The sequence below is a fragment of the Halichoerus grypus genome, chromosome 1 (assembly GCF_964656455.1).
Source record: "Halichoerus grypus chromosome 1, mHalGry1.hap1.1, whole genome shotgun sequence".
Classification (NCBI taxonomy): domain Eukaryota; kingdom Metazoa; phylum Chordata; class Mammalia; order Carnivora; family Phocidae; genus Halichoerus; species Halichoerus grypus.
The window spans coordinates 106570509-106587004 of NC_135712.1; the positions used below are offsets into that span (position 1 = coordinate 106570509).

The 16496-nt window shown below is 40.4% G+C and overlaps 1 protein-coding gene across 3 annotated transcripts in view; it reads right to left on the reverse strand.

Annotated features, from left to right (window-relative positions):
- MME (membrane metalloendopeptidase) overlaps positions 1-16496 on the reverse strand; it is a 100066-nt gene that overhangs the window by 63654 nt on the left and 19916 nt on the right. For all 3 annotated transcript variants that reach the window (XM_036120600.2, XM_036120602.2, XM_036120601.2), the window contains exons 4-7: positions 2914-3075; positions 1869-1949; positions 1687-1782; positions 1449-1567 (exon numbers count right to left, since the gene is read on the reverse strand). In XM_036120600.2, the coding sequence (XP_035976493.1) occupies positions 1449-1567; positions 1687-1782; positions 1869-1949; positions 2914-3075 (458 nt within the window). The remainder of the gene's footprint in view (positions 1-1448; positions 1568-1686; positions 1783-1868; positions 1950-2913; positions 3076-16496) is intronic.

Here is a 16496-nt window from a genome sequence, read left to right on the forward strand (position 1 = left end):
AACCTCTATGGTAACTCTAGAACTGTTTGGCTAGGGGAAATCTTGCCAGAGATTTTTTTTACATCCCCTACCCTAGGGGGATAGAGGAGACTTCTCCTCAGTTCTCTCCTGCTCTGCTCAAATCCTGGCAGCTGGGTGTGTGAAAGAGGAAACAAGGCTCTGCTCTGGTGTGTCTGGTCCACTGTCTTCCAGTGAGAGCCACCTGGACACACTCCCAGCTCTGTGAGATTGCTTCCTATGCGCTGCATGGTTAGATGGGTCCGGGGCAAGTGAGAGCACGGATGGATTAGAGTGAGAAAGCCAGCAGCTGTAAAGAGCCCAGGACAATACGAAAGAAACAGAACCCAGAGTACTGGTATGGAAAGAGCCAGAAGGTGTCACCACAGGTAGGGCTCAGCCCCTTTCCAACCTTCCAATTTCCCCTAGGAAATCTCTCCATGGTGACCAGGGGGGATGCTGGCACTTAAGAGCCAAAGGAGTGAATTCTGGAAGGAGAAAGGGGTCCACTGTAGAAGAGAGCTGGGTTCAATCTCTTTTATGATTTGATAAAAATGGCCATAAAGATTTATGCAATAGTGACATAAATATGAATCTGTGACTTGCAGCTTTTGAGGTACTTTCTTTTACAGGAAACCAAATAAAAGTTCTGTAAATGTTTTAGTCCATTCCAAACATACTCATTAGGTATTAATCTCATCTTAGGTGGCGCCTTAAGTAAACCTAAATGAATGGCTTACATGAGAAAAAAAATCTAATAAATCCATTTTAAAAGAATATTTTATTTACTTTCACCGAAAAAAAAAGTTCAGATATTCTTTAGTAACAACCAAAATTGTATTCAAAAACCCTTTTCTATGTTCTTTTTGGAAGCAATTAGAAATTTTGGTTTCTAGACTTGCATTACTTATGTAAACCAAACCATGCTCTTTTCATGAACACACAGAGAAATCGGGTGCTTTTTCTAAATAGGAGGCCCTTTCATTTCTTTATTTTATGAAGAAAGCAGTATCTATAAAGATTTTTTTTTTTATTTATTTATTTGAGAGAGAGAGAACGAGAGACAGAGAGCATGAGAGGGAAGAGGGTCAGAGGGAGAAGCAGACCCCCTGCTGAGCAGGGAGCCCGATGCGGGACTCGATCCCGGGACTCCAGGATCATGACCTGAGCCGAAGGCAGTCGCTTAACCAACTGAGCCACCCAGGCGCCCCAAGAAAGCAGTATCTAGACCAACGGTAGCAGAAGGGAGAGATGAATGTCTAAAACACAGCATTAAGAAAATACTTCCAAAATTGGAAATCCAGGTATTGGGGACAGAGCATGAATTTATTACTATCTTGCTCATGCAATTCAAATGAGAATATGCATTATTTCTAAATATCAATAACAATGTATGTAGACATTTTATCACAATTTAAAGATAACTTTGGCTGTCAGCCACACAAACTTACATGAATTATATGGTTCACAGAGTTTTTATCATCAGTGCCAACAAAAAAATTAAGAATGACTTTTTTCCCATATTTAGAATTCAGTTGTGCAATAGATTTCTCAGCTGTCCAAGAAGTACCTAAAGCAACGAAAGGTGAAGTATACTTTTAGAAGGTTTAGTGCATTAATATGATACTATAATAACACAGATTTTACATGGAAATTATTTTTTTAAAAAAGAGGGAAAAATTGCCTTACCATATGTTTGCTCCCAGTTTTCTGTTGCTACTGGCCAATCATATATATTTGGTAACAGACTGAGTAGAGGTTTTCCACCTCTGCTATCAATGGCAGCTTTTGAAAACAATGAAAATAAATTCATTATGAAGTCTTTGCATATTTGGGCACACTGTTAATGAGATAAAATGGAGAGCACTTACATTCATTTATACAAGATCTGTACAATGTTTTTGCTTTCTGCACTGCTACTATATCTTCAGTTTTGGGTTCTTGAAGAACATCTGAAATAGAGCATTTAATAAAACACATCAATAAAATTGCTCATTTGCAGCTGTAATTAACATTTGCAATGTGGGTTCAGAAAAAAAGCTTGTTTTTGTGTATGTAGGTTCACTCCGTCCCCATTCTAAACTCTATAGGAAAAGCTAAACCCCTTACCTTATTCCTAGTGCAGAACTGGGAGTTGATTTCATTAGCCAAGTTAGATGAAAGCCTTTTCGACGAGATTATCTTTTTTGTGAACAGTGAGGTGTACTGCTCTGCCATACATAAGTTACTGTTTTTGAAATTGAGATTAAAAAGAAATAATAATGCAGAGGAATATGGAATTTAATATGATAGTCTTCTATCTATGGCTGGAAATAATTATCTTTGTGTGATTGTACTATTCATGCTCCAAATAAACTGACTGAATTATTCTACTTGTTTGGATGTTTGAAAATAGCAAAAATTGTGTTTCTACAAAGTAACTTCTAGAAGAGGGGAACAGAAGATGGAGGATAGCAGAAGACTAGACAAGACTTCCTCAGCTTCCCAAGGAGAATGTCTTAGATGGGTTAGAATAAATATACCTGCTCTGGGATGCAAATGTCAGTAACATCTTCAACACAGTAACGACTCAATACTGACTTCGACCCAGGACCAGAGTGGAAAAACAATGGAGGTAGTGTTTAGTGGCAATCAATTAATTTCTTCTTATGTGAAATGGCATAAAGATGCCATCTGTAGGAATGACAGAGCTTTATCGTACGTGTACCCACACATGAAAGCAGGAATGCTGAGATGCCAACATATCCATTTCAGTGTTACCACCCTCAGAGTGACTTAGTGGTGAGCCACAAAACTTGGAGGGATTATCGACTTTAATCTTCTATGACATTCTCCATAATGGCTAAGAGTTGTATCTTTAAAAAATGGATATATTAAGAGAGAAATCTTTGATGCATAGACACAAACTCCACTAACCTTTCAAAATGACTTCTAGTTCATCTCTTAAAATGTCAAAGTTACTGTAACGGGAGCTGGTCTCAGGAATGACGTTGCGTTTCAACCAGCCTCCACAGGCATATTTAAAAAAGTCTGTACAAGGCTCAGCAGTAGCATCCATGTTCTGGATCAGTCGAGCGGCTGAAAGACCAGAGAAAGAACGAGATAAAATGAAGGGTATATTTCTTAAGTAGTTTGAAAGGGGGAACAAGAGCCTTGTTGTTTTTCTTTTATGATCAAGTCAACTGGACTGAGGCTCCTTTTTCTTTCTTACGTTACTGTCAATTGAAGAGGAATGATGACTATCTATGTATAGTCCTCCTCTCCTTTATTATAGTTGGTTGGGTGTATTTCTGAGAGGTCTTGGTCCTCCCATCCTACATCTTACCCCCACCTCCAAATAACTGAAGTTCTTGCTAGTTCCTATCTCAGATGAAAAAGAGAATACCAGTCTGCCTTAGCCAGCCTGAGCCTGGGGCTGACACAAGGTGTCTCTTTACTCTAATAACTTTAGCTGCTGACTTTACTCTTCAAGGTGCTGTGAATTTTGAATGTCTCTGAGACTCCAAGGGATGTGGGATTGTTTTTTGGGTTTTTTTTGTTGTTGTTTTTTGTTTTTAAGTAATCCTTAAACCCAACGTGTGGCTTGAACTCACAACCCCGAGATCAAAGAGTCGACAGCTCCACCCACTGAGCCAGCCAGGCGCCCCTGTAGGACTCTTCATGGATTTTATCATTTTAGTAAAGATCTGAAGCTGCTGTTATTACTTCTTGGACCTTGCTTACAATATTTTTGCAATTCAAATTGGACATCTGATTTGCATTTGTTTTTGTAGAGTCTGTCATTATAAAATTGGCTGTAAGCTTGTTAGCTTTTCTTATGTCCACTCTTTTATCTTTGAGAACCACGATGAAAATGCAAATGAGCCAACAGGGAGTATTTACAGTGTGCAAAACACTGTGCTAGGTACCGCAGTTGATAGAAGGGTGCATAAAATAGGAATTACTGCCATTGAGGAGGATATTACGTCCAGGAGGCCCAACGCCCACAGTTTCTAACACCTGGAATAGTTAGAAAACCTTCCCACTGACCTCCCCACATTCCTTCTCCTACAAGTTGAACTGTTCTGCAGTGAAAACAAAAGAGCAATTGAGAATGCAGCTGTATCGCGAGAGGGTAAGTTCTCAAACGAGCTTTTGAAAACACTTCGCTTTCTGAAAAAATTAATTCATTAATTAAAAACTTCAAACAATTGCTGAGGTGTGCGGACTTTTTTCAACTGGGAATGATGGTTCAGTCTATATTCCAGCTGAACGTCAAGTCCCTGCTTCTCATCACCCTCTGGGTGTGTTTGCTTGGCTGCCCCCTCAAGCTCCATGTCTCTGACGCTAAACTACGGGTCGTCTCCAGACCAGTCCTCTTTGGGCTTGTGCACAATGGTGTAGAGCACGGCCCGTATCACGGCCTCCCAGGTTTGGGCCTTGGGTAAAACTCTGTATTTCCCCCTGCCCTTTAGGCTTCTTGGTAACTCTTTTGCCTCTTTTCTGTACTCTTGCCTTGATCAGTTTTTATTCTCACTCTCTTTTAACTAGCAGTCCCCATCTACTCATCGTGCTAGCACCCTCTCCCTCCTTGGATATATCCCACACATCTTTCACAGATGAAACTTCCCCAGATACACTTTTGCTAGTCACTCTCTCACTGGAAAATGTCAATGGCTTGACACTGCCCAGGTTAAATTACAAAACTCTTTAAGTTGGCCTCTAAATCTTTCCGAGACTAGTCAAAAGTCTCTCTCTGCCTTTTCTCTTTATATCCCGCCTCTGTGTTTTTATACAAACTCTCTGCTCCAACCAGATAGGCTTGCTCCATGTGCCACAAACATTCCTGTGTTTCTCTACCCGGTACTATTTCCTCTCTCTCCCTCACCCCACCCTTCTAACTTCTCTTCCCTTTCTTCCCAAATGCTACCCATTATTCAGTGTTCAGCGTATGTCCCATCTTTTCCCTGAAGTTCCCATGACTCCACACTTCAGGGACTCTTTCTTTCTCTGAACTCCTGAGAGCTCATGGCCTCACTCAGTCTTGAATGCTCAGATGAGGTTTCTGATTGTGGACACCTACGGTGTCTTCCTGACCATTCTGTTGATGAACTTAGCCTCTTTGTATTCCCACCTCATAAAAGGCATATGCACAAATGGTTATGTGTGACCACCGCACTGAGTCATCTGTGAGTCCTACTCTCTCCTCCCACACACCCCCTCCTCTGCTCCTGCAGGTCAGACCAGTTCTCATCTCATGGCCTCCAGTCCATCCCATCCTTGCAATGCCCACTGTTTCTGCTCTGTTTTGGGTCCTCCTTCTCTTAGGCTCTACCTAGGCCCTTTTGCCCAGGTTATGGCCCCAGGCCTCTCCCTACTCCAATCCATCCTGTGTGCCAGCCCGATTATTGCCATAACATTTTCGCATGCCATTTCCACTCAGGTTTTCAATAGGCTCCGTCTGCATTTATAATAAAATCCAGAAAAATATATAAATAATACAAATATGATAATAAAATCCACACCTGACACTAATATAACACTGCATGTTAATTATACATGAATAAAAAGAAAACAAATAAAATCATGGATGGAATAAATGACTCTGGGAGAAATTTAAAAGAAGAAGAAAAATCCAGATCCCACAGCATATTCTCACTCTGATTTTATCCTGTGAAGCTTCTCTCTCCCCACTTCCTCACATGCGCCATCGGCCCCAGTTTAAATGACTGTGCTCAGTTTCTGCTGTGAATGCCTATAGTTTTCTGCTTTTGTAACTTTGACCATGGTGCACCAACCCCTGTTAAAATATCCTTTTTAATTTTTTCATGTTTAGAGATTTCAGGCATTTCCAAGGCTCAGTTCAAATCCTTCTTTAAGGACTATCCTCACAAAATCTGTATCAGCTGCCACCGTATTCATTTTTGTTGTTGTTGGAAAAACCATGATCTCCTCACCTAGACTGTGTGGTTCCAGTAAAGAAGGGAATGTGCTTTCCAGGTCTCTTACAGAGCCTCATGTTGCACTCAATCAAGATTTGTCAGTAAAAACTCTAACTTGAAACATCAGGTAGAGATGAGGAAATGGATTTCAAAAAGGTAGAAAAAGTAATTCCCTTAAACGTCGAAGGAAATGAAGAGATGATGACAGGGGATGTGAAAATAAAGACCCTCAACACTTGGAGAATTATCATATAAAAAGTGAAAAACCAGAAAATTGGAGCCTGAAAGAAGTGCTAACCAAAGATGTTCTAAGCATACATTTTTAGCAATTTTATGTAACTCTTGTCTTTTAAAGTACTTTTAAGTATTTAAACTGAATGTTGTAGAGGCAACTGCCATTTTGGGAGCACTTCCATTTTCTTCCCCTCCCTGGGGAAATGGATGGTTTATGTCCTAACACCACAAGGAGTAATAAACTCCAAGGAGGGGAGAGCAGTGAACGAGTAATGAGTGAGTAGAATGAACAAGGACACTAATGAGCAAGTCTTACTGCCAGTTTGGAAATATCTCATGCTCTTTTAAACACCTTGAAGAAAAAGGAGGAGCAGTGGAGCAGCTCCATGCTTGTGAGCACAAGTCCGCTGCCATGTGAAATGCCTCTACACTTCTCACATCTCCCACAAAGGAAACAAGTGATCTTTCCCCGATCAGGTTGAATTCGTACTTGACACCCAGTGAAACGACTTCTATCTGGAAAACAAACCAAAGAGGCAGTGTTCAAACAATTTGTGAGGGCTGTGCAGGCCAGAGACAGGAAGAGGCAACTTTGCCAACTCCTTCCTGTGCCACTTTTTAAAACTCCCCTTTGACCAGAGAGCTCATCTGAGCATGGGCACTTCCAATCACTTCAAAGAGTGCTCTCTGTTCTGGTGAATATTTTGGGGCCATGGGCCAAGGCAAGTCATGAGCTAGCACTTTTATGCTGGGTCTTTGATCAAGCTTCCTTTAATCTCTTATCATGGGTTTGATTCTCGGTTTGCACCTTATCCTCCGGACCTCCTCTGTGCTGACTTTTCTTTGAAGTCAGCGGTAGACCTGTGGGTAGAAGGGCTGTAGGAAACAGACACACAACTGTCAAACTGGTTGTAATTGTTTTTATATTTTGCACTTTGTTTTGAATTACTCAACCTCTCCACAGAGCCACACCTGGGCTCTTCAGATGTTTCCTTATCTGTGTGTTTCTGACTTCTGAGTAAACAAATGTAGTTTAAAAACAAATAAAAGTATTCACCTTCATCAGCAGACATAAAAAATGATGTAGGAAAGGCAAACGTATTGACACGGAATGTTGCTGACCAGATATTTGTGAAGTGAAAGAAACAGTACTTACACTTTTTAAAAAATCTATATAAAAGCACAGAAAGTCTAAAAGACGTTTACAGCAGTTATATCTAGGTTGGTGGATTATGAGTGTGTTTAATTTTGTATTAGTTGCTTATCTTTATTTTCCAATTTGTATTAGATGAACATGCATTGCTTTTGCAATAAGAAAAAAAAGCATTTTTCATTTAAGAAAACAGTCACATAAAGACAAGAAAAGTAATCTTCTATTAATAATGAGCTTATTTCTTATGAATGACAATTCCAAATGTTCTAGGCTGATAATATATGACACACAATTTTTTTCCTAACTAATCTTCTTGTAACATTCTCCCAAATTCCTTGACTATAGGAATTTTAAAACAAGCTCAACTACCATCTGGGAAGTTATTAATTACTGTATTCATTACCAAGGGTCCATTGTGTGGGTATGGATTAGAAGATGCTGTATAAGCTGGGAAAATGTTTGGGTTCCTTAAATCAGGCAGACCTGTTTTGAATCCCTGAGCTTCACCACTTTTCAGTTGTACAAGATTAGGTAATTTCCCCAAGATCAAGCAGCTAGTAAATGATGGAGCCCCAGGCCTTGCACTTAGGCTCCCATGGGGGCTCCAAGTTCACCACCTCTTCCCTCCATATTTTGGGTAGACCAGATGGGGCTGTGTGAGAAGCAGTGATCTGCATTCTCTCTTCTTTTCCGCTCCTTCTCAGCTGCCTTTATTTTCCCCTTGCCCTCTACTTCCTCCCCTGCCTGCCACTATGTAAGCACGGCTGCCCTCCTTCCCTAATGTCAATCTTATCACCAGCAACTAGCCCTGGGTCAAAGGTAGTCTCGAGAAAGCATCAGGACTTGGAAGGTCTGTAGTATCCAGGAAGAAGGAAGAGGTTAAAACAACAACAGATGAATTCTTCACAGCAGGGCAAGCAGAGAGGTGAGTGGCAATAGAGGCGATTTGTACTCAAAGGCACATCCAGAAGTGCACCTTCTTGAAGTGGGCATGTAGCAGGATTCCTGCCTAATCGATCTTTGGATATAATCCACTGGGTTCTGGAGAGTGAAAATTCTCAGGGATAAGTTTCAGAGCAGTACTTTTCAACCCTGGTTAACCATATGAATTACCTTAGAAGCCTTTTAAGCATCCAGACACCCAGAATTCACCCCTGATCAATTAAATCAGAATCTTTGAGATGGTCCAGGTATTTTTTTAAGGCTTCCCTAGTGGTTCTAATAAGCAGCCAGGGGAAAACCATCAGATTAGAGAACAGAGAAACATGGAAAATGAGGACAAGAGAATCCAATACCATACTCATACTTAGATGAATCAGGCATATTTCTTCTTGCTTTTCCAGTCTGTGTCAATGGGCTCCTATCATGACAACCTATATTTCTAACTGCATTTCAGTCCCTTATAAATCCCTGGCACAGTATCGCAGGAAGCCACACATGTGTCTCCTGTCTACAAGCCCACTCCCCACCCTGCAGGCCTCCACTCTATTCTATTGCCTTTGGCCTCCACAACCTCTCACCCCAGACCCCACCCATGACCCAGCTCCTGGTGTAGGAACTGTGTGAAACTGCCTTTCTGTCATCTGTCATTGTCCTAGAGGAGACCCAAAGAGACTCCTGGTGCCTCCAGGTAAATAGCTGACTTACATTTTACCTCCATGCCTCCCTCTCCCAAGAACCACAAGGACAAATAGGCCTGGTTTGGGGGAGACTATAATAACAAAACCTGCACCCCATTCAGAACTATTTCTCTTCTCTGATGGGCAAGGCTTTGTTCAAGGGACATTTTTGTTGAGCTTGACTTTCTATTCCTCTACGATGAGCTCTCTCCAATCTCAGGAGCCTCCTGGGCCGCTCAGGGGACAGACCTGAGGCACAACCACTCCACCAGTGGCCAGACATAATTAGACATGATGAAATGCCAGTTACACTAGAATTCCTCTGCCTGTCAGCTCAAGAAGGGGAGATCCTTGGTCTGTCTTTGAATGCCAATGGCTTCCATGCCACATGATCCCCCTTTCCTACCTGTATACCCTGCTTTTTTTTATTTTATTTTATTTTATTTATTTATTTATTTATTTATTTATTTATTTGAGAGAGAGCGCGCCCGTTCACACACGAGTGGGGGGGGGCAAGAAGGGGCAGAGGGAGACGGAGAAGCAGGCTCCCCACTGAGCAGGGAACCCAATGTGGGGTTAGATCCCAGGACCCCAGGATCACGACCTGAGCTGAAGGCAGACATTTAACTGACTGAGCCACCCAGGTGCCCCTATACCCTGCTTTCCAACAACATCAATAGTTTGCTAACTGAAAACAGGATTTTTGGCACTATGCACAAGAAATATTTCAATGTTTATACATGTACATTCCCTAGAGGCTAGTTTTCTGGTCTTGTGTGTGTGTGTGTGTTTAAAGAAATTTCTGCATGTGTCAAGTGCTCCTGGGGAAACTGTCAGTAAAATAAGGGAAATCGGAAATAAATATGATTGCCACAAGCAGCAAATAAATAAACTGGATAACATAAAGCTTTGTGTTGTGGCACTTTATTGTGGACTTAACCTTATTTAAAGTTGGTTCCTACTTAGTAGATCACTGATGCTTTTCCATGAGAATGAATTCATGGGAATTATGAATATGGTCAACTCTTTTTATTTGATGGAGTTTGTTGTAAAGTCACAACTAACACTGAATTAGCAAGTACAGAGTCATCGACCCTTGGGAAAATACAGGGTTAGGTTCTTATGAGCCTCTGATTACACAGCATTTTCATCACCTGATCAATACATAATCTTGTTTTATGTACGTTTTTATTTAATTGAAAGACATTTTATTTAATATATATCATTGACTCATTAATACTGAACTCACAGCCAATAACGCTCTAACTCATGACGGAACAAAGCTTACTAACAGGTTTTTTTCTTTGTAAGGCACAACACAGCTTTCTGGTGCTTAGAAACACTAACAGCCCTTCAGCACTATGTCTGGGAGCCATTTTAAACCAGGAAATAACCAATAAAAAGCACAAAAAATATGAAAAATACGGCATTAAATAGACCAAGAGAAGGACCCTTGCTTACAGTCCTTGTTGGACCTCAGCCGGGGACACAAGTGGAGGGCGACTCACATCTTTCACCAATCTGCTCAGGTCTGCAAATGACCTAAGAGCACCACAAGTATTGATTCTGGGGTTACAAATAAATTTTAGCCAGTAGGTGAGTTAGCAAATAGGGAATTCGCAAATAATTAGAATTGACTATACTTTTTCCTTCATTCCTTTGAGGCTTTTGAACTATCCAGGAAATGTACAAAACAGGCAACAATATTAAGGGGGAATGGATTCAAAAAATTTCATCCTCAATTATTACAATTATATGTTAGTGTCAAACATTTTAAATAGGTTAGGCATCTATTTACAATGTAAGTGCCACACATCTGATTCTATGAAAAAATTTCTTTTCTGACCCTCTTACTCTGCATGGAGCTAAGGTTTAGGGAATGGTATATGAGCAAAACTGTTTTCAGCTTGTTCTCTCCAAATCAGCCCAAGCCCTTGGCTTTTTGACTCCAAGCCACACAACATTTTCATTTCATTTCCTTAAAATCACTATAATCAACCTGGCTTATGACTGTTCTGGAAGTGTCTAGAAGAGGTCAGAGAAACGTTGGGGTATCCAGGAACAAATGCTCTTGTAAAGACCTTAGGACACCCATTTCTGACCCAACCTTCTGTCCTAAGTGTTTGTCTTATTAATAGACACTGAGCCTGATATTAGTTACTAGGCAAATTTGACAAGTTAAAAATCTTTTTTGACAACATTCTGAAAGTATTGTCGACCTCATTCCCCTGCTGCTACCCTCCTCCCACCATCCCCCAGCCAAAATTAAGGCAAAGTCAGAACGTTTTGAAAGAACACAAGGAAAATGCAATGTAATCACAACGGGTCACAAAGGACTCCATTCAAAAGGCAGTAATGTGGAAACTAGAATCTAGGGGACCATTCCTGAAGGGAAAATGACTGAAAATTAGCAAGCACACAGTCTAATGCTAATAAAAACCAAATGGTTTTCGTTACAAACATTCTGGATTCTTCCACGGTCCACTCCTCACTTTTAAATGAAATCCTTGTCCCCAAATTGCTTTTGTGATACCTTGGTTAAAGAAAGGTTGGGGTTGGGCGGGGGGAGTACCTCATGCTGAATGTAATCTAGACTGTTAGTTTATCATTTAATCAACCACTCCCTGGCTGAATGTAATCTAGACTGTTAGTTTATCATTTAATCAACCACTCCTGTGGTTGACAAGGAGTGGTTGATTAAATGATAAACTAACAGTCTAGATTACATTCAGCAGGTATAATCTCTGTTGAGGATGGTTGTTGAGCAACAAGACCAAGGTTTGACCTCAAGCAGTGGTGGCCAGAGTCTGAGTCCTTCTGTGATGTTAAATTGCCTCTCTGGCTTTAAACTTTTTTTCCTTATTAATTGCTCCACACAGTAAGACATATTACCTCTATTTTAAGGAAATCTAGGCACAGAGTGGTTACATGTCCAAGATCACCAATATGACTTTAGGTAGAACGTAGGTCTAATTTTAAGTTGACGTTTTTAATACAGTATCATTCTTCCATATCCAAATAACATTAAAGAAATTTCAGAAGCTACACAGAGAGGGTAAGAGAATCCAAATTAAATTATATGGCAACCAGTTTTTTGGGGGCGGCAAGGGTTTGATGCCCAATTAAGGTTTTAATTGCTCTATAACATGAATATAGCTACATGAATTCTTTTCACCTCATTTGGCCTTGAATTTTAGAATTTGTTGAGATAATCACAGAAATCTCAAGTCTAATGGACCCACAATAATAATCCTTTTTTGGCTCTCCCCAAATTCTTCAGCCTTATCTTACAGCCCATTTAAATGAATGGCTCACAGCAAAGAGAGGACAGTCAATAATTTTCCAATAGGGATTCCATCATAGCCTTTTTCATCACCTTCAATATCTTTCCTGAAAAAGGAGCATTTTTATTCATTAACATTATAATCAACGTGCAGCCCTGGTAACTTATTTTAAGTGATATATTGTATTTAAATTACAGGAGAATCTCTAATAGCTTTTTGCTAGCAAAGAATCTTTTAGGATTCAAAATGCAAATTGGACCTGGAAAAGAAAAATTATTTTTAGACATATGGCACTTTAACTTAACAGTAACACAGTTTCAGGGCTTTCAATTATTAACCGAATATGTTTTGGGTTGTGAATTTTGGAGGAAAAAGGCTATGATGTTCCCTCAGTCACTCCCGTCAGGTAGACCCCAAGCTCCCTGGACACTGGCAGGTGTGTCCGAAGAGGAAGCAGGGAGCTTACATACCCATGTTACTCCCATGTAAGCATTTTGTTATTTCAGGTCATGTTATTGAAAAAGAGTGATCAGAGCAACTTCAGTAATAGGTAATTACTGAGAATAACTCAAGACATTCTGCCTTTGCATCAATTTTGGTTAGAGAGTGGTGCAAAAAAGATCGCAGCAGGAGGATAAGCTGGGTCATCAATGCTTTTAGAATACTGAAGTCAAAATCAGTTAAGAAGGCTCTTCTCTAGTGAGCACTATTCAATTCAGTACGTATAACAAACTAAGCGCTGAGTTGACATAAGGTTGTGTTTGGCTCCACATGTTTATATTTTGTAATGAATAAATAGCTCTTTTATATTATCGAAAACACAGAGGATTATGCTCAATCATTTGCCTTCTCCAAAAAAATTTTCTCCTTGCGGAGCATGAAAAGACTTGGAAAATTTTCATTTCATCTTGGCAAATATTTTTGAGTCCCCCGATATATCGAACACTATTCAGTACTAAATACACCACGGTGAATAAACAGGTATAATCTCTGCCCTCAGAGCTTGCAGATTTTCCTCTGAAACAAGACTGTTTCCTTCATAATGTACATGAACTCCTCTAATATAACTGTATCTAGCCATGCTCAGTTCTCACTTTCAAATTGCTAAGCTTACCCAGTATTCAGCAGATGGGTAAAGCTCTTATTTTATATGTAACCTAAGGCAAGGAGTCATGTGCAGTGTGTCTGTGTGCCTGTGGTCGCATGTGTGAGCTGACTGGGAATCTGAATGAGCATGCTGTGAATGAAGCAACCAGGGATAGGGAAAAACAGCAATGCTCAGCTAATTCAGGGCACCCAAGAGAAGGAATGCACAGGGGCTTCATGAGACAAGAGTGGAAATGGGTTATGGAGAAGGGCGGGAGCTCCGAGAGAACTAGAGGCAGACAAGAAGAGCCAGACTAGTGGTAATGTGGGTCCTAGAGAGCTGGAAATGCTTACCTGAGTAGGAAATGAGTTGAAAATTCTCCCTGAAACAGGAAAATAGAGGGAAAGAGAAATACCTCCAGAAATTGTTTCCTTGCCGACCTGATTCGAGCTTAGGAGCGTAGAATTAGCAAGGTAAATGAAACAACTGGGAAGAGAGTGACTGACTTCCCTGCCAGCAGAGGAGACAGATGAGACAGAGGAGGGCTGAACTCAGGACCCTCGACAGAGAAACACAGAGCCAAGAAATCTGATTTCTGTAAGCAGGACAAAGCCTGAATGAGGACACTTCTTTGTGGTCATATTTGTGTATTGAGTGCCCTGACAAATCACTTTGCCTAGACAGCAGTGGTTCTGTGACCTCAAGATAAGGAACCCAAGAATAAATATAAAAAAATAAATAAATGATTTATTTATTCAACCAATATGTATGGACAACTTACTATGTGCCCTGCACCATGCTAGGCCCTGTAAACAGAATGACAAGTAAGATAGAAAAAGTCAAAGCTTTTATTGCAGTTGGCAAAACTAGACATTGGACAACTAACTACAAGTGAGATGTGAGTTATGGGTGTACAAGGAGTGCTGGGAGTGAAGGAAGAATTAGCTGGGCAAAGGTGGAGAGGAGCATTTCATTCATTCATTCATTGGTCATTCAACAAATATTTGAGTAAGGTACCAAGCTGTTTTCCAGGTTGAGAAGGTGGGTGATGGCCTTGACATATGAGGACTGGAGTGTAGGAGGCTATGGGTGTGGAAAGGTAGGCCAACCTCTGAAGGAAGGATGCAGGATGGATAAAGGATGAAGAGCTACATTCCCAAAGATTCAGCACCCCGGAAGGAGCCCTACCTCTCTGTGACTAGTGGAAACAGACAGGTGGGAACTAATAAGCAGGGGTTTGGCCTTTGTCACCTTGTCCAGTGAAGGGGAAGGATTTGATCATGGGAAAGAGCATTTACTCTTGTGGAGGCTGCAGGAAACAGCCAGCCTTGTCCTGTAAGTCCTCATCATGGGCATGCCATGGAGACAGCTTTTCTTTTATTTTCTGTCTCCATGGTTGGTCACAAGGTTCTAAAGCATCTCTTGGACACATGCCCTGCCAAATCGGCTTATGATTTTCTGAGCCCTCGCTTGGATGATCTTCTCCATGAATCCAGAGATCTGGTGGACCACAGACGTTAAGCTGCCGGCTGACCTCCTCTATGTTTCATACATCACGGCACCATTTGTATGACCACATGGTGAGGTGAAAGATGGAGCCTCAGATCATCAACGATGACAAGAGTCACCAGTATGAGATGTACAATTCCTGAGAGATAACTCAAAGTATATTCCACAGAATATAAAAGCAATAATAATTGTAGGTACACTCTCCACCCAGAGCAGGGAATCTAATCCCAATACTTTGCACAACTAGTCGATAATGGACATTCCAAAAGAATCCTTCCTTCTCAGTTAAGTAAGTCTTTTCATAGTAAATTATCACCATCTGTTATTTAAAAGCTTTGAAAAGCACACATGTACTCTATCAGCATCTTAAAACATTTTGATATGACTTCTTTTTCTGTTACTAAGCTTGAAGTAAAAATGACTTTTATTGTTCATTTAAAGTCAGATAGGCAATATCTGAAAAAATTTTAAATTTCCACACATAAATTAGATTTTTTTGTATTAAATAAAACAAGACAAAAACCTGATTCTTCCAAGATTTTAAAATTAATAGGTGTGGTAGTTGATGGCTGAGGGAAAAGCAGGATCCTTGGCTTTCTGTGTTGACATACAAGATTAGTGAGCTGTTCCTCCCTCGGTAAATGAAGAAACATTTGGGCTCAGGTAGAAGTAGTCTGAGCCAGTCCAGTGAGACTGAATTCTATTTTAGATAAACTATAAGGGTCAGCAACAGAAGAAGTTCCCAGCTAAGAGCAATGGAGGGATGAAAACCCACAACCAGTTGTGACAAAGGAGCTGTAACCAGCAGTGTGCTGATCCAAGGAAGTTCTGCAAGTTCTGGCAAAAGGCAATGAGGTTAAGAGCTAAGCTACATTTCAGGCCCAGAAGACAGGGAAGGAAAAACTGAAACTGTTTCCAAAGGTGGGGAATGAACCGGAAGTGAGGTCCCAAGGGACAAGGTAAGAACCCCTGTAACTGGAGTTGGGGTCTGCGGCAGCTCAGGAGGCATGAGACTGAGCAAATTTGGAGTCAGAGCCACTGACCGTGGTCTCAGTGAGTACCTGGGCCTGAAATGGGTCTGACCCTGCCCTATGGGCCCTGCATGGAACCCAACCAATTTGTAAACTTTGCAAATCTTCTCACTTCTTTTCTTGGTTTTAAGTTTACTACCATAGTTAAAATATATCATGTCAAGTTTCATAGTGTCTATTTCTATTATCTTATAATCCCTTTGAAAAGATTCATATTTGCATGGATATGAGTTTATGGGGGTTTTCAAGATATCACTCATGCCATTTCTTCTAGACATATTGTTATATCCTTGCTACTGGATAATATAGATAGTGCTTTGAGAAATTTTCAGTTTGGTTAATGACTTTTTATATATTGCTTCCTTTACTTGATCCACTCAAATATAATTAAATTATTTCTCTGAACAAACACAATAAATATTTTGCTTCTTGGCTTCTAAGTTAGTGAAATCATTAATTGCTATATACATATGTTTGGGGATAATGAATTCATCTGGTCTCAGACTAGCAGAGGTATCAAAACATCCTAATTTCACTCAGGTAATTTCATTATACCAGAAAATTAAGCCCATGGATTTAATAAAAGCTTTCTTCTCTGGAAGTATTTTTAAGTAACTACTGGATCCTCAAGCACATCTTATTATAAGCCTTTAATGATCTG